The sequence below is a fragment of the Cupressus sempervirens genome, chromosome 9, assembly GCF_028749045.1.
Source record: "Cupressus sempervirens isolate cs-2001-9-10 chromosome 9, ASM2874904v1, whole genome shotgun sequence".
Taxonomy (NCBI): Eukaryota; Viridiplantae; Streptophyta; class Pinopsida; order Cupressales; family Cupressaceae; genus Cupressus; species Cupressus sempervirens.
Window position 1 is genome coordinate 286,714,593 of NC_143126.1, and position 23,544 is coordinate 286,738,136.

Below are 23,544 nucleotides of genomic sequence, written 5' to 3' on the forward strand. Positions count from 1 at the left end.
TCAAAGCCCATACATTCCTAGAGCTTAGGTTAGTGTTTCCACTAATTTGTTCTAATCAGCTCATGGATCAAGTAAAGAAAAACGTAGTGCAACACAGGGACTCGCACCCCCCTCCCAAACCTCAAAGTACACATCCCCAAGACATTCCGCACTGGGTACTTGAGTACCGAAGTACTCCCACCTCTGTTGTTCCGCAAACATGTCATTGCTGGGATGGGTACTTGGATTTCTATTTGGATTTTGATTTTTGAATGTTACTATTGGATATGTAATATGTTACTATGCTGAATGTTCAATAGTTCTCGTTCATGTTGCAATTTTTCTATGTTCAACTATTTTAACTTTGTATATTCTACTGAAACATCATTTCATAACTAGCATTTGAAGTTCTAAATGTATATTATACAACAGCCCTCCATGCCCCCTCCCCTTGCCGTCATCCCCTAGATGTCCCCCTGCCATCCCAAAAATGAGGCCTATTTTCCCCCTCGGAAACTTGTCTCGACGCCCCGCTGTCCCAATATACCCAGTACTGGTGTTACACTGGAAAAAGGTAAATGATGCACTTACTATCTTCTAATTTTACACCAATTGAAACTAAATACAATTATCTCCCTCTTTTGCCTTCCTCAATCTGTAGACATTCGAACTTTGACTTACTGTTGAAACTTGTTGACTCACAATTAGATCAAAATTATTACAGTTATCATTCAGACTCCCATTCCTTATTTTCAATAAATATATCTATCTTTTCAAAAACCTTAAAATTTATTCATATCTAAATACTGGTAAAATGTATCAATTCAGACTAACAGGAAATGGTATAACATGCAAGAAAATGCAAGGACTAGAGAAATATGCGAAAGGGCCACAAAGGGACCAGAAATCTGCTTCTAAACTCAGAAAAACAGAAATAGAACAGAAATTTTGCGGATACGTAAAAGGCTAAAAGCTAAACAGTTCAGAAATTTCTGTCTTTAAAAGAGTGAGACACATGAAACATCAAAATGCTATGGTTCGTTTAGGAAACAAAGGTTGGCCCAGTTATATGTAATAGTCAGGGCAGTGTGTAGCCTGGGCTATGCTTAAAATATATAGAAAGGAGAAATCAAGAAATAGATTCTACAAAGTTTCACTTCTTGGTGCAAACAGAAAACGCATCATTCAAGGCATTATTGAAAAACTAAAATGTCTTACCAATCATGCCATATCAAAAAAATAATTTGATTTCAATTAAGAATAGGTTTATAACACTATACATTTTCCCACAGGCTCCAGCTTGCACTTGCGTTCTCCCAATTCAAAGCTAAAGCCTAAGACCAAAGTTGAGTAATATTATACATGCAAGTAAGACATTATTAAGGCCACACTGATGTGGTAATATAATTTTGTGGCATGTAGATCATACAATTAAATGGCTCATTTACATTCTAATAGAGCACATGGCAGCAAAGGGAAAGCTCAAAGGATCTATCAAAGGTGGTTTAGTCAACACATGCCTCCATTTTCGTTTCTTTGGATTGTATACTTGAATAATTAAAGATGTCCGTGTCCTCCGTGGTTTTCTTACACCTCTTGAATCTAAAAGAGAAAATCCCCTTCTTGGGATTCTGACACCTCCCGAGTCTGATAGAGAAAAGCCAGGAATGACATAGAGTTCCCCATATAATGCAATTAACCCACAAGCTGGTTCTGCAATAACCTTCCGTGGCAGGCAACATTCCTTCTTCCATCTATTTGAAGCAATGTCATACCTGAAAGATGAAGAAGTGAATACAAGATTCAATTGTTATCTGTTTATGACAATAGCTTCCCAGAAAACGAAAAAGTTAGCAAAATTATAATAATTCAATTCAATATGCCTCTGTAAGGAAAAGGAAGACTGAAATGAAAGTTAATCTAAACTGACTTTGGGTTCCTCTACAGGAATCTTCATTGGAGCATAGTGGAAAAAAGTACATTCTAGAACTTGTTTTGGTCCTATATTCGAAATTTAGAACAAAATATTTTAGATACCATCCGTCTAGAGAATAGCATCAATTCAAAACAGCATCAATCACAGATCTCAAATACTTGGTACTGTTGGCCCAGTTTCCTCCATGATTCATGTTTTATGAAGATGTTAAGTTTTAACTTACAGGCCCTCAGTTTAAAAGAGCTTGCATTACACAGCTACCACACTCTTTTAAGTTTTCTAGGCTTGAGAGGCAGCAGATTGAAATTGTATACCATTCATTCATTTGGCATTGTATTTTGTAAACATAGATTAATGTGGGACACCTTCCCAAGTCAGATTGTGAAAGGATCTGTTTCTTCCCATGGTGTGTTGGTTAAGTGGTGGTTGTGGTGTTGTGGCCACCAAGGTTGAAACCCCCATTGGGCAATTGGGATCAAAGGATTGTGCTTCCGCTGCTCCACTGTGCTCATGGGCTTGAGCCTCAACTTTGATAATTGCAGATGAGGTCCACCGTTTGTGATCTGACTGGTTCATTGCACTGGGTCAAAAGTGTTTGACATTGGGCCAGCAGGTGTGCTGTGCCAGCATCACGTCACTGCTTATCTTATAAAGGTTACCAGGCACCCAAAAAAGGCTGTGAAAAGGATGCACATTACTAAGTACATTACTCAGAATTTCCATCAAACTTGTGCTATTAAAATTTTATGGTTCAAGTTATTAGGCACTGCCACAATATTAAGTATAAACTTGTGTCTAATCTAAAAAACATAACTTGGGAAAACATGTCACAGCTTGAGAATTTGTACTATCATAGTTGAGAGCACTCCTTCCACACATGACATGTTCTAATTCAGATTAAAAGGCAGACACATGAAAGGAAGTTGTAACTACTAATTTCCTGCTATGCTGCCACTCATGGATTCTTCAGAAACAAATTGAAAAGAAAAATATGGAAGATGTGGTTCTGCTATACCCTCAGTCTGTTAGGTGTATGGGGTTATCCAGTTCCACTAATGATTGACTTGATCATTCAGAAATTGTAGAATTTTGACCATTTGAGATTATGGTTGTCGCTCTTTACCTAATTATACTATAAATGGGAAGTGGTTGTCAATTTTATTCTCATTGTAAGGTCGTGGGAGGTGTTCATTAAAATATTCAACAAATTGTTACTCATTTCACTTATTTTGCATCTGTTCTAATCTGCTCTTATTTGTGAAGTCTAGTTGTCATTATGTTCATTCTTCACATTTATTTGAGAAGTATTATTGTTATTCTACTCATGTGAATTTAAGTAATTTGATTACAAGCTATGTTTTGCACCATTTCAGTGAATGGGACGGCAGCATACATTTCAGGAACAGCATTTCTAGGGGTGTTTTTTTGAAAGGATGGGAGAGCACACAGTATTACTGTTTCAAGCTTGGGTTATACATGACATATAAAATGAAGTTTGACATATTCATATAATGTATGATATTTTAGATAAAACATTGTTCCACAGGGACACATCCCCCTCCCATAACACCCCACCCCTCAAAAATCTCACACTTTAGGAAAAAGATAATATCCAGAACATGGCACCTTGGGAGGGAGGGTGCTATGTCTGCTTTTTGAAATAGGATTTAATCTTAGAAGACAAAGCAGGCATCCTGGACTTAGAGGCAGGTGCCTGGGACTTAGAGGCAGATACCTGTGGAGGCAGATTTCAAGGCAGATGCCTGTGGAAGCCACCCGGAAGCACCTCCCAGGTTCCACAGGCATATGCTTCTATTATTTGGTTAAAACTTAAGATTTATATCCAGTTTAGGCTTGCAGAGAAGAAAGAATTCAGAATTGCAAAATCTGAAGGTTGATGATTATTGGTTACTCTGCGTATGGAGAACATTGTCTTGTGTTACAGGCAGAATACGTGTCTGAGAGTTCGTGTGGTATCAGATTTAAATCCAGAGATCAATTTCTACTATGTTTGTTAATTTTTCCATACCTGGTGTCTTCCATTACAAATGTTAAGGAGATAATAGATATAAAGATGCCATCCTATCTGATGCTGTTTCCAGTTCAGGAGATCTCTGGTTCTTGACCAAGGATTTTGGCAATATCTATGAATCTGTGATCCTATAACAATGCATTTATTCAATATTCAAGGTTAATGAAAATGCATTTCTTTGCATGCACACACACAGACATATAATACACATCCCCCGAAAAAAATCTGCCCACCCACTTCTCACATCCACAACCGAATTGGTAACTTAGGGTGTAATAATAAACAGTAATAATAAATCTAAACTATAACATAATCAAAATTTAGTGAACTTTAATGAATGGTCAAAAGTGATGAAATGAAAAGTTGCGACTCCCTCAACCATGAGATATAAAGGTGGAAGAAAACTTCATTTGAAAGGGTGTTGAGAAAGGAAGAGAAAAGAGGTGTCTATCAAGAAAGAATTAATGAAAAAGAAATAATGGGTGAGGAAAGAAAAGAAAATAAAGTGACTCCCAAAAGCAAAAGTTGTGAAGGGTTGTGACTCTTTCAAAGAGTGACAACAATGAAAGGTTGAAACTCATTCAAAAGGCAAAAACGATTAAGGGTTTGAAGAGCACAAATATTCTAAGAGGAGAGGTGTGAACTAGTATATTGATGAATTTCAATATTTATTTATTTTTATCGAGGTCATCCATGAAATTTTTTTAGTTTTTGGCTGCCCGATACGGGAACGGGATCATGAGCCAATGGCTGAACCTCTTCGGCTAAGAGTCAAAGACTAAGGGGCATCCATTCTACCAAATTCGCCCGAGGCACAATCCCGACCTGATCCCTGTTCCGATGTTAGGGCCTTACACTCGGCAATACTTGATCCCTAGCGGCTCTTTAAAAACTTTTCAACTTCACCAGTAGACCAAGGGCCCATTGACAAATTTCAATATGATTAATTAATATAATGTCATTTTTAAACTTAATCAACACATGCAAATTTTATCAAATAGGAACACATAACACACGAATATACATGGAAACCTAATGCAAAAATATTAGAATATTTTTAGTATTCTAGGTTCTCACTATATTTAGCTCATCTCTCTATACTTTGCTTACTCTTGTAGAACCCTACTTAATGGTCATTAAGGTTTTTTTAACTTAGTCTATTTGTAGACTACACTGTGATTAGCATCTCTAAACTCTATTTAAGAGTTCATTGTTAATGCAATAATCAATACGTTTATTCCCTAAATTCAGCTTTTTACAATTTCATGGTATCAGAGCAGGTATAAGCTTAACTCCCTTATAGGAGGGCTCAAGATTTGGAAGCTTTTTGTATTTGAAAAAAATTATAATTCTAAAGAAATTTTAGTGAGTTTTTTCAAAAGTTTAAGGGCAGGATTTTTGGGGAAAAAATTTTCTACAGTTCAAGTTAAACATGTCCGAAAAATATATCTTTTTATTTTGCAGTCTGATGCAAAAGCTGTCAAAGGTTTTTCTGCAAAACCAGAAGTTAGCAGTGATTTTTTTAAATTTTTGGCAGAAAGTAGGGTTTTTCTTGTGATTCTAAGTTTGTTGGGCCCACGGTTTAGCGTTTTGTAGCAGCTCTTTTCTGCCAACACGTTTTTGGCAGTCAAAGAAATGAGTCTTCTTTGCCATGTCATCAAACCACGTCATCCAATATTCACTGTTGCATTTTTGGCAATTTTTGGCCTCAGATTTCCAACTATCATAGCACACGATTTCCATTTTCCTAGCCAGCAATTTTTTTTGAGACTTTTAGTGGTCCACTTTTTGGTTTCCAACGACTCTTTTTTTTCCCGGGCAGCCTCCATTTTTTCATTACAACCTTAAATCAAAATTCTTTTTCGGATTTACAACATTTGAGTTTTCTGATATCACACAACTTGGATGGGTTTATAAATTTTATCCCTTCAGAAATTTTGGGAAGGTTTTAATATTCTTCCCTCAAAATTTATCTGATGAGTTTTCATAACTTTTTTCCCTTTAAAAAATTTAGTTGGGTTTTCATAATTTTTTCCCTTAAAAATATTCAATTGGGTTTTATCATTTTTCCACAAAAATGGACTTTTGTATTCTTTGATTTGTATTCTTTACCATGTAACTCTACTTCCATTTGGTTTTTGATTGGTTTTCGCACCTCAAAATCATGTTTTGTTTTGGTTGATTTTTCTCCTCAAAAATCTGGCTTTTGTAATACACAAAGTTTGAATGGAATGTAATTTCAGGGTTTTACCATTTTTCTCCAAATAAATGATGAATTGTAATATTCAACCCATAGGATATTGCAGTTTGTTTTGGGGCATCATACCCATCTACAAAGTTTGGAGGGTTTGCCAATATTTCCTCAAAATTGCACCAGCTGCTCTCGGTGTATATCTGTTTCCAGGGAAGGCCAGTATTATTATCTAGCATTAGATTAGATGATACTCTGATGATATCTGGTCAGCGGTTTTGTCGATGTTGGGAGGGTCAGTGGAAGAGCCTGTCGCAAGCTCTACTCTCACACCAGCAAATCATTCTGAAGAAGGGGGCCACCTCTATTTTTTTTGGCTACAAATTGGTCAATTGACATTTTGCAGATCAAGGAAGGGTCTCAACAGTTGCAGAATGTTGTGTCATAATTGTAACAGCAAGAGATGTATTGTCATTTGTAGGGTAGTTGATAGAATGACCATTAAGAAAGCATATTAGAATATTTTGAGTATCCTAGGTTCTCACTATATTTAGCTTGTTCTTGTCAATGAAACCTAGAGACTCACAGAAGGCAGATTTTAAACACAAACAAGAAGATCATAAATAATATAACAATGACATTGCAAATGATAAACTTCTAACTTGAACAGTGATAAAGTTTACTACTATTAGTATTGTATCAAAGTTTCAAGCTGATTACATATTGAATAGATTGATACAAGAAGTTGATACACAAACGAAAACCAGAAATCTCAATCAAGATCCTTAGCTATGATGCTCTCCACTGGGTACTTGGGCATGTGGGTACGTGTCCTAGGGGTGTGGATACATGTATACATGCAACCTTTTTTTACACATTGTTTTCCCAAAATTATGGTTTTCTGAAGTAAAAGGGCTTCGCTTGATTTTTCCCAAAAATCATGGTTTTCTTTGTCATGGATTTACTACTTCTGAAAACCTTTTTTAAACCATGGACTTTACCTTTTTCCTCAAAATGGTGGTCTATGACAATTTTTTCACAAAATCATAGTTTTTTGTCTTTGACAAAATATTTCCACAATTTTTTTATAAAATCATGATTCTTGTTAAGTGTTTTGTATTGCATCTAGGGTTTCTGGGCGAACATTGTTTCTGCAAATGTACTAAAATTTGTAACGATTTTTTCACAAAATCTTGTGTTCTTAGCTATACATTGAGGGTTCAAGAATGTCCACAAAATCATGGTGCTACTTTGCAAGAGCTTCTTTGGACAACTTTTGGCAAAATCATGGGTTTCAAATCTAGTCATTTTGGTGAGAGTTATCCTATTTCATGAGATTTATAGGTTAACTGGTAAGGGAAAAGGGGCACTTAGAATCTTGACGACCACAAGTGCAGTCTTTCTTGGTTTCTATTTTTGACAAGGAACTTAATTGCCTACCAAGATCCTCATTGACGTGTCTCCATATCGAAGACATCAAAAAATGCCTCAACAAACAAGGTTCTTCTACTTGTCTCCAAAGTCCCTTGACCAAAAATCAATGTCTACCGCAAAAAACTTGTAAAGCATAAGGTGTTATGAAAAAACCTTTGATTCTTATCATCTATCATTACCCTTGCAAAATCATTATTACTTACTTGTGGGCAATGATAATGATAGCCACTATAGTTGTTTGATTGATTTGCTCAATTTCCTTTCTAGGAAGACTCATCAATGGTGTTAACTTATTTTATTGTAGTTTATGAGTTTCTAACAATTATTCTTTTAAAGAGGTCAGTTCAATGATAATAAGAGCTTTTGCATAGCATCAATCCAATTGTTGGCAATAATGAAAGCCACTAACTCTAGCCCTCTCAAATATCTTATATGGACAACCAAAAAAAACCTTGCACTCGCTAAAGAACAAAATTAAATTTCATATTATTATGGATCTCATATCATCCTTTAACATGTCTATTAGCATCAACCTATCAAAATTTTTGGATTTCAATCAGAGTAACATGAGCACTAGTGGCGTAGGGATGTCGAGATGGGGAAAAAGGCTTCAATTTGGGTAGGTGGGGAACGATGGCAAGGGGCAATTGGTGGGGCTTCTCTAAAATAAAGTATACATATAAATGCTAGTCATGAAATGATGTATAATGGTATAAGAACTAATAAATTGTAATACCAAATACTTGAACATAGCAAATTTGCAACATGAATATCAAATATATCATAAAGATGATTCCAATGAGTAGCATGATATCCAAATAAGTACAAAATCATATACATATGTTCATAAATATGCATGTGTGTGTGTGTGTTTGTGTAACTGTGACCTCAGTAGCCAATAAAGCCCCTTTCTATCACAAGTGTTGCAATTGCAACATTGGTTTGTAAAAACCCCGATGGCAAGATGGTGGCACAAAGGCAGTTGTGGGGATGAAACCATCTCAAGCTATCTAGTTTTAGGGGTGAAACCCCTCCCTAGCTAGATTGGTGTGATTTCATTCAGAAATCACTTTTGTTGCAATTCAAGGTTATAATTTTTAGATTTTTATGCATGAAAACATTCAATGTCTTCTAAGTTGTTGGTTTGATCAAGTTTGTGAAGGTTGTGTTACAATTTGGCAAGTTGACTAAGTTTATCTTGAGGGTGACTAAAAAGAATACTACTAGCCATACCATATTACTCATGCAGGGTCGTTCAAATCATCCATACTAGGTTGTTCAATCTTGAATGCAGGTATAAGTCTTTTAGTTATAATTTTCCTTTATATTTGACTGCCTTTATCACATCTTTGTAAGGAATAAATGTCAAGAGGGTTGTACAAGTGTTGAAGGTGTCTTTGAGATGGGACAATTAATGTCCCATATCTACACAATTTCATCAAAGATGGTGCTCAACACTCCCTTGCACATGGTTGCCTATGCATTGAACCCTAAGTTGTATGTGTTAAGTCTTGGTTTACACCCATACTAAATGTTGAGGTGAAGGCAAGTTTAATGAGTGTCATTCAAAAGGTTCATGAGGTTAATGAGATCAGCATTATTGATACTAAGTTGGCATTTTTGTACATGATTGTTGGAGTCAGCCTAAAACGAAAAATACCTTGAGAACCCCATATAAAGGTAGCATATCTAATTGATTTGATAATCATTTCATAAACTATCATTCCAATTCAAGAGCAAATATTCTTCCTCAATAGCATATCTAAGTACAAGAAGCATTGAGTTATAGCAATTTGTCTTTAAGTATGTTTTCAAGATGGATTCTGTTATGATTAATCATGTTATTGCATCACTATTTTGAGGACTTGTCCAAAGTGCATTGGATCACGAATCGAAGGTTCAATCATTTCAATTCAGCATTTCCTTCAAATTTAATCTCTACCCTACCAAGGGTAAGCTCTATTTTCTAATCATCATTGTTGTACTGGAGGATAATACCTACCCAAAGTTTGACTTTGGCAAGCTCCTATATAGCCCAACACATTTTCTCTCTTTTTTGTGTGTAGGATTCAAAACTGACATTTTTGGATTGTAGATTAGTGAAGAACAAATTATATAAAAAATGCAAGCTTTGAAGAAGTGAAACCCATCATTGTCAATTAGCTTCGATGACTAACAATTTTTAGTCAAAAATTTTTGAGGACGATTTGTAGGGCATCTTGATCCAAAATATGACAAACATCTTTAGGTCGGTGGTGCCTATTAACATTGACCAACACTTTCAGGCTCAAATCCTAGACATAGGTTCCCTACTAAATCAAAATACCAAATGTGTCTTTGAAATCCACATTAATTATCTCTAGCTTACTATTTATGCTGATTTTGGTAAATTTCCTAGCATTCTACCAAGTTCTGCATTTTCATACCTAAATCATTGTCCAATCATCAACATTAAAAAGAGACCAATTATTAAAATAATATCTGTTAAATTTCAAACCAGAAATATAGAAGAGATTGCTCAGAACAGATAACAGAAAACTCAAGAAAATTAGGGGCATAATTATCCTGGGAAAAACCTCCTCGAGGGAAAAACCCAACCACACCAAAAAATATCGCTTTATTGAATAATGGAGTCTACAATCTCTTGGGTGGATATTTTGCAACCGACAGTTTTTGGGTAAAATCTAGTTGCAAAATAGGATGACCAGCCACAGCGTGTGAGACAAAGTCTCTCCTACCTTAAAGGGAAGGCTCCCCCTTCTCACCGTTCCTTCGATCAACTCAAGGTAAACAAGAAGTTGAGAGATTTTGTAAAAGGGTGTTACCAATATTCTTTCCTCTTAACTTTCAGGAAAGAATCCACTTACCCGTGTAGCAAGTAATAGGCAGGGTGAAATCCCTAACTACACTTCTATATAAAAGTTGAAAACGGATATCAATAAACCAACACTAACTCACAGGCTAGCTTAAAGTGTACCAATTTGTCAATAAGTCTGGTCGTAATTCCATATGAAAAGCTTTACTAATAGGGCACAAAGACTTCCAAAAGTAAAGATATATTTAACTATTTTGTAAATCAAGATGAGATATAAGTTATAGACAAAGCTTCTAACTATATATCTCAACAATTGCTCCTAGTCAAAGCTTTGGCTCCAATTGCTTCTTAACTCGTTTTATACTCAATTATCAAGAACACAAGATTACATGAACCAAACATAAGATATGCAAATCACAGACAAAGCTTCTAATTCGCACAAGTAACAATCTCACTCAATCAAAGTTAAGTCTCAGTTGCTCCTTTGTATTCACTTTTCTATCAAAATAGTGCTACACAAATAAATTTCCGCTGGCATAATTTCTCCAGAGCTCTCTTGCATACAATAAAAAGATGATTTTTACAATGAGGGGGCACTCCTTTATATAGGCAAAGGAGTTGAGAAAAAGATGGAGGAAAAAGTGGGAGCAACTCAACCAACTTTGACCAAGTCTAACTAGAAGAGAAATTATTGAGTTACATGCACCTCGCATTACATATAATTACATATTTCCATGCAATGCATCCTCTTTGATCTACAAACAAAAATAAAAACAAAATAACAATCTTAAAGATTGTCCTTTAGTGCCTTGAACTTGATGATAACATCACGCACCATAGGAGGATCATAAATCCCCATTGTCTTCGATATTGCCTCTATCCTTATTTTATCTGCATATGCCGATTGCACAACCTTAGAATTTGTCGTCACAGAATCTAGCAAGTGTTTTGTCGAAGATTTATACAGGAAAAATTTGTTCATCGTGTGAGAACCAAAATCTTCAAAATCTAAATCAGCACTGATCTTAATTGTATATTTTGAACTTGCTCTTTCAACTGCAATGAGATTGCCATGTTTGTCAAGAATCTGACATCCCATTTGTTCTAAATCACATGTGATTCTTGTTTCTATCATCTAACAATCTCCAAGAGCTGTCTACAACTTTGTAACCAATTTTCTCAATGTTTCTTCTTTATAACCCATGAGCCCTTAATACCTGAAGAACATTTCACAAGATGGAAGAATGTCACATGAAACCATGGCATCTAAATCAAATTTAGCAATCTTATCCCAGTCATTGAGAATCTCTTTTAAATTATCCGCTTCTTGAGTCAAGGAAGAAATCAAGCCTTGCTCCATTTCATTCATATCTTTCCTACGCTTAAGAATTGTAAATGTTTCTATAATAGCTCGAACTCCTTCATAAATGACTTCTCCTATCGAAGACTTGGCGGCTTTAATCAGCTTTCTTTCCTTGGATGTCTAAGACACAATAACAACACTTTGAGAAGATTGTTGTTGAATGACTTCATTTAGGCGAGCAACCTCCTGTTTGAGTTGATTCTTCTTTTCCCATAATTCATGATTGTTTTTTGATACATTAGCTAATGCATCTTGAGCATCTTGCAAGAAACCCAAATGCTATTTTCTACCTTAGTGAACTTGAAATCAGAACGGATAAGTTCTTCAACAAATTTGTCCACCAGTGGCTCAACGACCTCTACAAATTTGGTTTTCTCCAGATCAAATAAGATCCTTGAAACAACCTTAACTTTCAAAGATTTGGACTTAGTTTTCTTTTCTAGGAAGGTTATCTAGGGTACAACCACTTTCCTTCTCTTCATTGTAATCCTGCTCAACCATGTAGGCAAGCTGAAACTTTCATCTGTGGAAGCAGGTACAGTGGAGACCACTGGCATTGATCCTAATTGTATCTCCATTGTGACTGAACAAGATTCGGTCTGCACAGCTGAATTCATAGCAGCATGATGAGAGGTTCCCGTCATGAATAGCTCAAAACCTGTCAGAGATATATCAAGTTGAGAAACTTGACCCTAAGTGAGAGTTGGAAAATCTTCAAACACACTTCACAAATGTTCATATTGTTCATTTGTTCAAACGGGAGGAGTTGTTGAAGATATAGGAGAAGAGCCAATCTATTGACTTCTGAAACCAAAATGGAAGGTGTGAAAACAGTGGAAAATGAATCGACATCATCATCTATCTCATCCAGAAAAGGTGCTTCATGCATGGATTGTGCATGAGTTTATGCAGGTCTTGGGGGAGATATGATCATAACTTCCCCTTCTGTCTTCCTCATCTTCTTCGTTTGATTCTGTCTCTAATTCCTCCTCTGATTCCTCCTTTGATTCTTGAACTGGTTCAGGGATCTAAGATGATTTAGATCCCTTTCCGCACTTCAACTTGAATTTAAGAGACTTCTTCACATCAGAAGAAGTTTCATCTGTACCTGTAACTTCCAGCTGAGACTTCTTTCCAGGAGGAGCAAAACTTCCACAATCCAAACCCAATTTCGGATTAACTCTTTTTACGCCTTTAATTTTCAGCCACTTGGTGTTTGCTAAAATGAATTGAAATCTATCTAGGATAGATGTAACCTTCCTTCTGCTAACATTGAATGGGAAAAGGGCACCTTTTATCAAAACCTACCTAATCATATTCGGGATCAAGAACATTGCCATCATCTTCGATTTGGAAATTTGATGGGATCTCAAGCATGTTAAGATCAATGATTTGTTGCAAAGTCAATCTGCAGTAATCCATCTTCATTATATCCAATTATGTTCACATGTCAATCCAAACATCCTCGATACGATGAACATGTGTGAAAGCCCTCTCGATTTCAAAGTTCATTTCTCAGTAATCAAAGTCAAATTTGACTTTGAATTTCTTCAAAGTGATCAGCTGCAATTCTACTTCCATATTTTTTGCTTTATGTACAGAATTGATCAAATAATTAGTGATTACCAAGGGTTTGGTGGAAGAAATACCAAAACTAGGCCTATGCAAAGTATGTTGATCAAACTGAACTTCCATGAGTTGTCTGGCTAATTCCATCAGAATAATCTTATCAATAGCATACCTAGGTAAGGTATATGGCTCACCTTTAAAGTATCCAACCCTCAAGTAAAAGTTGGAAATTGGATAAAGATAAAACCATACTGATTTACCTTCTCTCGAGCCTCATCAGATACACTATTGATGGATAAATGTCTATCAAACACACATCGGAAATACCCAAAGAAAGCATCTTGAACTCTTCTGTAATGGAACTTATTATTAGCCAGAGTGATCTGATCATAGTAATCCCAAACTGGAATCTGAAGACAACCTCCATTGGTTGAGAGTCCAAAGAAAGATCCCATGGCAACAGCAATGTAAACAAGGTAGGAATTCATGTAGAAAGGCACTAAAGTTCCTACATTGAGCAACTATTGACAGAGTGCAGTGCTAATCAATTCTCCCTAAAAGATATGCTCTTTATTCTCCATGATCAGGAAGATGAATTTATACATCCATGGTTCAAAATTGATGGAATCTTTAAGACCACAACCCGTGCTAAGAAGAATGATAAGATACACCTGCTTGAAATTAAACCTATGAACGGTCTTTGGCCATCTTGAGAAGTTTCTCTTGGTATCCAACCAATACTGATTTACATACTTCTGATAATGTCCCTTTTTCTCATTCCATGTTTCTGAAGATGACACTTTGGTCAGATCTACACATTTTGCATTATGCGGCACTTTGAAAATTTGCTCGATAACTTTTGGATCAAGACTAATAATAACTATGCCATCAGCATCTTTGATCATCTTTGACTTTGGGCTGAAGTGCTTTGCGCATCCAAGAACAAACTCAGGTTCTATGGCAGCCATGGGAAACGTAGATGCCAAGTGAATATAACTTCTCTTGATATGTTTCATCTCATGAACAACAGGAGCTTCTATTCTCCATAGAAAATTTGTCATGTCCACATGTCCAATCTTCGTGTCTAACACGTCAAGAATGGATGTGACTTGAGATGGAGTTGCATGAGCCAACTCTTTATGAAACTGGTATTTCATTTTGCCCTTAAATTTAAATGGTGAAGGCATCTCTTGCACTTGTGCTGTAACACAAAAATCCCAAAATATAAGCACATCATCAAAGGACCATAAAGGTTAATTCTTGGTCAGCAACAAAGGTTCAAGTATGGATTAGATACTTTGTAGATCCATTGAGATCATCTCAAAAAGAGACATCATGCATATGCAATGGATAAAAATGGAAGGTGGAGTGACATATTATGAAAGTGGAAATGGAAAAACATGAATGTGTGAAGATGGAATGCATGGGAATGCGTGTGAATGAAGCCTCTTGACTTTCAAAAAGTGACTAAGGTTTTCATGATGTTTTTGCATAAAAATGGATTACATGTAATGGTGGACGGAAAGTGGGATGACATGCGGATGCGGATGGAGAATGAACTGCGAAGTGTGGGTAATGAATGAGATGCGAAGTGTGTAATGACACAAGAAGTGGAATAACATGTATTTTCTCATGGAAGTGTAAGTGCATATGGAAAGATGGAAATGGAATGTAGCTTGAGGTGAAATGAACTTTATAGCCGTCTTTGTGGAAAGGTGAAGTCAAAGTACATGGAAAACATGCATATGACATTTTTGACCTTTCAAAAGGTGACTTTAGTCACAGACCGGGTCTTAGACATGCAATTACAAGTAAGACTTTTCATGTAATCATGTTGTGCGATTGGATGCGGAAAGTGAGATGAGTGGAATGGAAATGGAAAATGAAATTACATGTACGTGCAAACGATGAATGAGATGAAATACAAGTAATCGCATTTGACGAATGAGATGCAAGTGTTGTGGCATGAAAAGATGGAAATGGAACGTGATGATATTCTTGCGTGAAATGGAATATGGAGTGAAGTGAAACATGACCAAGTTCTTGGAAAAGAACTTGCAACTTCTCCAAAAAAATAAAGAAAAACCGAAAGCAAGCACAAAAAACACAAAAACAAACTTCAAAAGAAGAACGTACCTTTGACAAATGAGTCAAACATGTCAACAAGCAAAGCACTTCAATATGCAATTTCGAGTTTGGAGTTTGGGAAAAAACCAAAAATGTGAAAATGAACCATTTCATCATTTTTAAAGGAAAAATACACTTTCCATGGCAACAAAATCAACAAGTGTAAATCATCAAGCTAAAACATGCATAAAATCAGCAAGATAAGAGCAAATTAATTAGCAAGAAGGAAAATGTCCACTTACATCATGATTATGTGCCAAAAATGAAGGAGGGAAAAGCTCCAATATTGAAAAATTCTCCACCAAACTTAGATCTTTTCAAACTTTGCAAGAGAAATTCACAAGGGGCAGCAAATGAGGCATTTTTGATGCATAATGCCAAAACCGTGCCCTAGAAATGCTCCCAACTTCAACGTTTTTGGCAAATGCAAGCTTTTGGGCGACATTTTTGGGAAAAAACATGTTTCAAAGCTGTATATTACAAGTCATTTTTTTACCTTTGAGTAGAAAAACGTACCCTTTGGTGTAATGCAAGTGGATGTATATGCCAAAATGACCCCTCTCCAAGCAAAAACGTGATTAAAATCACTCTAAAATGGACATTTTTGGAGAAAAACATGGCTGCAAATCATCATAAAGGGAATATTTTTAGCATGAAATCAAACATCCATAGCATGGAAATGCCAAAAGATGCAAAAACACCTCTCCTTGAGATTTTGCAGTCATTCCATGATCAAATCCAAATATTTGAGTGAAAAACGGGTTCTTGGAGGGCAACCATAAAATGACCTGGTCTGAATATGATAAAAAGGATTGAATCTTGTTTCGAGGTATTTTGTCAAACAGTTGGCATGTAATCCAAGTCTTTAAATTTTGATACTGTTGTAAGAAGTCCAACTCAAGAAAATGCAATAATATGGCTATAGGAATTTGCTAACAAAGTGAAAGATCGGAAAATAACAGTACTGAATTTAATCTATTCTTTGATAACAGCAATTCACATACAATATATTATCTATCATAATTCATGGAGGAGTAATTTCTGAATGTATCCCAACGAACTCAATAATGTTTACATTACTATGCAAGTTTATAAACACAAACAAGTGGTCAATGGAACCTAGTATAAGCGTAGATAGCTGGGAGATTATACTGTTGTCTATGGCCTGCCCTTAATGACTTCAGTTCCGGTACTGCCAATGCCCAGTCACTTCCACGTTCACACTTTCTATTGAAATCAAACTCAGCGTGACATCCCTGGCCCATGACCTCTCTGCAACTGAAGATGTAGTTGTCATGACCAATCCACTGGCTGCTAACCCTGTCATCACCTATGCTTCCTGCAGGCTATGGGTATATGGCCGCTAACTGATAATGTGCCTTGCTGTGGGTGAACTGACTTCCAATACATCCGGTCTATAGAATTCTTGACCCACGTTAACCTCTCCTTCCTCGGCTATGGGATGACTGCCTATCTTGTCTGTCGTCCAAGCACAACACTGCCAAACAATGCCCTCTATGTGCCAAAAACTTTATATAGATTCAACCTCTTGCTCTCCTTCCTGTCATGGAACTCCAACCTAGCAATGCAGGATAAAAGACTATTTTGTCTTTTAGTCAAGTGATTTTGTCATAAAGTCACTTTAAATAATAAAGTACTTTATAAATCAACTTAATAAAGCAATTTGACTTTAACCTTAGAATTTCCCACTTGAATATCTCCTCTACTGAAACCAAAAAAACTTTGTGATTGGCTGACATCCTAAAACAAATGTCGTTAGCCTAACCGGATGGAAAGATAGACCAACTAGGCACCAATAGGTCTAGTGCAGAGAAGGGGACATTACAAACCATATGAAGTTTTTTCAAAAATGGGTTTTGAAGGTTCAAATGCATATGTTTCAATACAAAACGCACCTTTTGGAGGTGACAGCATGTTTTAAAAATCTCATATGAAGCAAAACACACCTTTTCTTCCAAGGCAAAAACACACCTTTTAGGTGCATACACATGTTTTAAAAACATGTTTTTTGCCCAAAAATAGGTTTGGGAAGTGCAATTACATGTCTTTGGTGCATAAGGCACCTTTTTTCTGTAAAGACATGTTTAAGTTACATGCATATACAACTCAAGGTAAAAGCTCACCTTTTTGGTACATATGCATATAACACATGTAGCTCATGTTTTTATGTCATTGCACATTTTAAGGGAGTTTAAATGCAATGGCATCAAAAAGGTCCACTTCTAAGTGATTTTACACTTTTAAGTTGAGTTTTACATGTAATGGCATGAAAAAGGTCCACTTCTAAGTGATTTTACATATTTAAGTGATTTTAACAAGCACGTGTCAATTTAATTTTGATAAAATATTACTTAAGTGGGACATAGATTATATTTATATTATCATATTAACAATATAATGTGTAAATATAATTAAATAAGTAAAATTTACTAGAGCATTTGATTAAATGTCAAAAATTAAATTAAACTATATAGTTAATATAGTCACTTAAGTGAAAAATCAAAAAACAACTCAACTTAAAAATATAACATGAAGTGCACTATAGCTACTTTAAGTGAAAATTTAATTGATAAAAGTATCTTAAAAACATAACATAAAGTGTATTTAAGTTATATTTTTCAAAAAGTGAATGTCAAATTAAAAATATAACATGATATTTTTAATTCGTGCAGTTGCACAAAAAAGGTCCACTTTTTGAGCACTAAATTGGTCATATCTTTTTACTAACAACTCCCACTAAGCCCCAAGTTAGATCAAATCGAAGGGGAAACTGAAAGCAATGATTTGAGCAAAACCAAAGGGCTAAAAACCAAGAAACACACTCAAAAAAAAAAGAAAAGGAAGATGAAGGCCTCAAAAATCAAGCACAGGCTCGACAAATAGAAAAAGAAAAAAAACTTGATGAAAGCCTTCAGTAAAAGAATTTGCTACGTGAATTGGAGTTGATTGATCGATCAACATTAACCAATTGAATAACAAATTCAACTTAGCGAAATGCGAAACTAGTTTGAAAAAGTTTCGTACTGTTACCTGCATTTTGTGGTGACAAAATGCAGGACAACACAATCCTTTCAAGCTAAAACTATACTAACCACTCTTCTGAATCGTGAGTACTTAATCTCAAATACGTAACATATACTAAACAATAATAAATCTAGAATCTGAATGCTTCACCCTGACGACTCCAATATCTATAAACTGATATTATTCACAACAATATTAAAACACCAAAAGCTGCAGCATTGACCCTTGCAATCTGCACACAAAATCCTAGCCAAATAATGCATATCATGAGATACAAAAACCCAAAAAAACAAGATGTCTCTCTAGTTCCAAAACTGGTGACGCTTCATAGATTTGACAGACTCAAATGCCACGTACACCAATAGTTACCGAAGACTTTGATTTCTAAAAGCCATGCAAGAATAAGGCTCTTCAATTCTAAGTGTCGACATACATTAATGGAAGATGCTTTGATACTTGACTACCTTGTCACACAAACTGACGGCTGTAACAAAGAGTGACCTTCCATATGCTGATGCTGAAGACTCTTCATATTCTTCAATGATTGTCACCAAGGGCATGACTCCACATAGATAAGAGTTCAACATTGAAGACTCTTCACAGTCTTAAGCACAAAATGACAGCAGTAACAAAGAGTGACCTTCCATATGCTGATGCTGAACACTCTTCATAGTCTTCAATGATTGTCACCAAGGGCATGACTCTCCACATAGATAAGAGTTCAACATTGAAGACTCTTTGCAGTCTTAATATCAACAATCACAAGGAAAGATTAGAGTTGACAGCAGCTGAGGATAGACATCTACTTTACATAGCAAATATCCCAAACAGGACAATGATGCAACCATCGCAGGTATAGAAGGTAGCTTGAGCAACTACCAATCTCCCAACAATATCTCCTAGGTTAGATTAGTTCTATCTTTAATGGTCAGTTCTAGATATTGTAAAAATCTTGTATAATGGATTCCTGCTATTATTTGTATGTTTCTTTTTACAACATCTCTTTTGTAAACTGAGAACTCTATAAGAACATTTTATTCTTAGGACATGATTGATTTAATTACTTTCCAATTACCTCTTGTAATATGGAATCAAATCATGGTTGTTATCTTTTCTGGAAAAATAGTAATTTCTGTTAGAAAATAGCCATTTTGAATTTTTTCAAATTGTCAGTTTTAAAAATTGTTTTGAAATTATCAGTTTTAAAAATTGTTTTGAAATTATCAGTTTTAAAAATTGAAGTTGATTTTTGTTGTTCGTGGCTGTTTTTAAACCATATTTTGATTGTCTTTGTGCACAAGCAGCGGTCATTTTTTCACATCCATTCCCATGGATTTTGTATTGCATGCTGTTAGAGCCTAGTTTAGGCAATGTCTGTTGTATCTGTAACTTAAAAGCTTGTTTTTTCAACAACCCGGATAAGGATTATTGTGACTTTCTTTGAAATTTTTCTCAGCCGCCATTGACCATTTTTTGTGGTCCATTTGCAACCGACAGCCCGTATGACAAAAAATGTCAAATTCTCTTTGTTTTTGGTAGGTGTCTATATTTCTTAGCATCACACAACCGTTCTAAAAGCATTTTTTGTTTTACTCTGACTGCTTTCTGCTTACCCATGCCCTCGCTTTCTCAGCTCAGTCGACCAATATAGAGGTTGTTTTTTCTTCAAAAAAGTGTCATTCTGCGACAGACCTTGTTTCAGCATGCAGGAGGCAATTTGTAAAACTATCAGCCAATTTTTTGCACGATTTCTTGCTCGCACAACTGGATTCCTTGACCATTTTTCTGTCTATGGTCACTTTAAACCCTTTATTTGAATCTTTGACCATCTCACACATTATTTCTGCTAAAAATAGCTGATTTTGCTCAACCATTGAAGATTCTGATCCGCTAGGGCTTCATTTCTAAAGCTATTTCAAATCTTCTTTCTGCCATTTTTTCAAATGTTTGCAGTCGCCTAGGGTTCCTTTCAAAACCTTTGTTTTCTTCATTTTCATTCACTTTTGGACTACAAATTCTTGATGGATTTATCGAGATCTCAACTGAGTTATCTTCGGATTTTTTTTGGTGCCTCATTTTTTGTGCCAAACAAAACCTTATTTTGTTTACAAATCTTGGTGGGCTTTTTGAAACCTCAACTAGGTTGTCTTCAAATCTTTCTGGGTGTCTCATTTTTTGTGGCTCAATTTAGTGACAGTGGATTCACATCTAAATTTGTGCTTATACTTGCTTAAGTTTGATCAGCATGACAGATTCACAATGCCTGGAAGCAGCATACGATGAATTTTTGAGTACAAATAAATTGTTTTGGGCAAGACTAATCATCCCAAGGAAGCAAGTAAAGGTTAGGATAAATTTGATGAGCAAATTTGAGAAGCTATCATGCTCATCAAACTTTTCATTACTAATGATCAACTCCCGCAAGTTCCTTTCAGTAAAATAGCTACAAAAGTTTGGGGCCATCTAAAAGGTTTGCATGAAACCTAGGATAAGAGTCGTGCATTCTTCCTAAAAAACATGTTCTTGATCATGATGGATGAACAGCTATCCCTGCAAGATCATCTCAATAAATTTATAAAATCAAAGACATTCGTGATCAGCTGGAAGCCATTTGGCGCGAAATGGAAGGAGAAGAAGACATAGTGGTGATCACCCTGAGGAGTCTTCCATCTTCCTACGAGCACTTAGTGGAAACTATCAACAATGCTTCTACTCATTCTAATGTTTCATTTTTTGATCTCTATTTAATGCTTATCCAACAAGATCATTGGAAAAAGTAGTGATACCAACTCATCTTCAAACACCCAAGCCTTCTCAACTAAATCCACAACTAACTATCAATTCTCTCAATCTTCTTAGCAAAATCCCTCTGCATAGTCATTAGAAGGCCCAAAGAAGAAAAATGTTCAGTGCAACTACTGTCATAAGTATGGTCATATAAAGTTGAAGTGTCAAAAATGCTTAGTTGCACAAGCCAAGCAATCTAGTTCACAAACTCAAGCGCATGTTGCGAAGCACACAAAGTAGGGTGAATTTGCCTTTTACACCTTCATGGCTAAAAGACCTACAGATCATGTAAAATCTTTTGTTTGGTATATTGATTCAGGTGCCTCCCACAACTTCAATCATCATCAAAATTGGTTCACAAATTTTTAGCCATTCTCAAATTCAATTATTTCTGGAGAAGAGTACATTGTCGTCAGAAGAGGCAATATATGGATTCAGTCTAGAGGAAGGAGACTAATTTTCCTTAATGCATACCATGTTCCAAGAATGTAACTCAATCTTCTCTCTATCAATCAAACTCTAAGACATTCCCCTCAACTTGATGTGACCTTCAATTCACACCAATGCAATATCATAGATCAGGAGACGCGGACTGTTGTTATTGAAGGTCTTGAGGATCATGATCTATTCAGACTTGTTGACTCTAGTGATTCTAAGAAACTTGTTATGGCAGCCCATCACTCCTCTATTAGTGCTTAAATGTATACTTTCTCAGCTTGTTTGAGAAGATCTTGTCATTAGATTGCCAGAGATTTAGACCCAAAACCTATACAAAGCATGTCAGGCTAGGAAATAGCATCACACACCTTGGAGTCTGTGAAGCATGTCAAATTGGGAAATAGCATCGCACACCATTCTCAAAGGCCGACTCTTGGAGAGCTTCTAAGATATTACAACTAGTACATGTTGATCTTTGAGGACCTATGGCTACTCCTTTTTGTTACTGAGTCTAGGTATTTTTTACTTTTTGTTGATGATTTTAGTCAAAAATGTAGGTATATACTATATTTCCTTTAGGGCCCGTTTGGTTGTAGGCATAGGAATTGGGAATTAGAAGAGAAAATTTGAATGGGAATGGAAATGGGGAATGAGAATAGGAAATTGCAATCCAATTCCATTTATTTCTTGTTTGGTTGCACAAACTTGAATTGAAGATTGAAGGTTCTAACCCCATCAAATTTTATGAATGAAAAGGAAAAAACATAATTTATAGAGGGTTTCGTCTTCTCACATGCTTATTTTTAACAAATTCATGGCATTTGCAAAAAGAATCTAAAGCAAAAAACAGTAAAGCGGGTGAATCCAAATCCCCACATCAAGCGATCAAATCGTGCTACTGCACAATTCGTTGGCCACTATGCGTTGGTCTTCCGTGAGTAGAATCCGAGGAATATATATTTTCATTATCATCAGTTTGAAAATGGCCATGATTTTTCATTGTGGGGAGCTCCAACAAGAAGTTATAATGAAGCGGATCTGAAAACATTTTCAAATAAAAAAAATTCAAAATGGGAATGGGAATAGCAATTCCAATTACAAGTATTTTAGAGAATGGACAAATGCTCATTCTAGGGCAAAATGAGAATATGTATTCCTATTCCCAATTCCAATTTGGCGCACCAAACAGAGAATTAAAAATGAATTCTAATTTTCTATTCCTATTCTAATTGTATTCCAGCAACCAAACGGGCCCTTATAAAAAAAAATCAAAGGTATTTGTTCTATTTCAAAAGTTCAAAGCATTTATAGAAAAAGAGTTTGGTCAACATATTGTTACTTTTAGAACTGACAATGGGGAAGAATTCTATTCCACTACCTCCTCCCATTTTTGTGAACAACATGGCATAAAGCGCCAAATAACATCCTACACCCCTCAACAAAATAGTGTTGTTGAGCATAGAAATCGCATGATTACCAAAATGCCTTGGTCTATGCCTAAACACGAGAGTGTTCCCAAAAAATTCTGGGTTGAAGTAGTCCACATTGTCATCTATCTTTTCAACTGCTCTCCTATAATGGTTGTCAAGAAGCTAACGTCAAGAGAGACTTGATCAAGCCATAAGCCTAGAATTAGCCACCTCAAATCTTTTGGATCCACTGCTTTTGTTTGGATTCTTGATGCTAACCATACAAAGTTAAATACCAAGAGCCAAAAACTAGTGCTCCCCGACTACAACGACAATCACAAAACCTATCGCTTGCTTGCCATCAAGATTGATCATCTCATCTTCAATCAAGATCTGGTCTTTGATAAGGAACAAGTGTC

General features: G+C 35.8%; 1 protein-coding gene across 1 annotated transcript in view; it reads right to left on the bottom strand.

Moving 5' to 3' along the window:
- Positions 1–1,208: 1,208 nt before the first annotated feature.
- The window catches only part of LOC149538553 (Galactose oxidase/kelch repeat superfamily protein), a 52,204-nt gene continuing 29,868 nt past the window's right edge, over positions 1,209–23,544 (bottom strand). Inside the window, exon 4 of the mRNA XM_089799860.1 lies at positions 1,209–1,754. Coding sequence (XP_089655986.1) covers positions 1,424–1,754 — 331 coding nt within the window. The 3' untranslated portion in view covers positions 1,209–1,423. The remainder of the gene's footprint in view (positions 1,755–23,544) is intronic.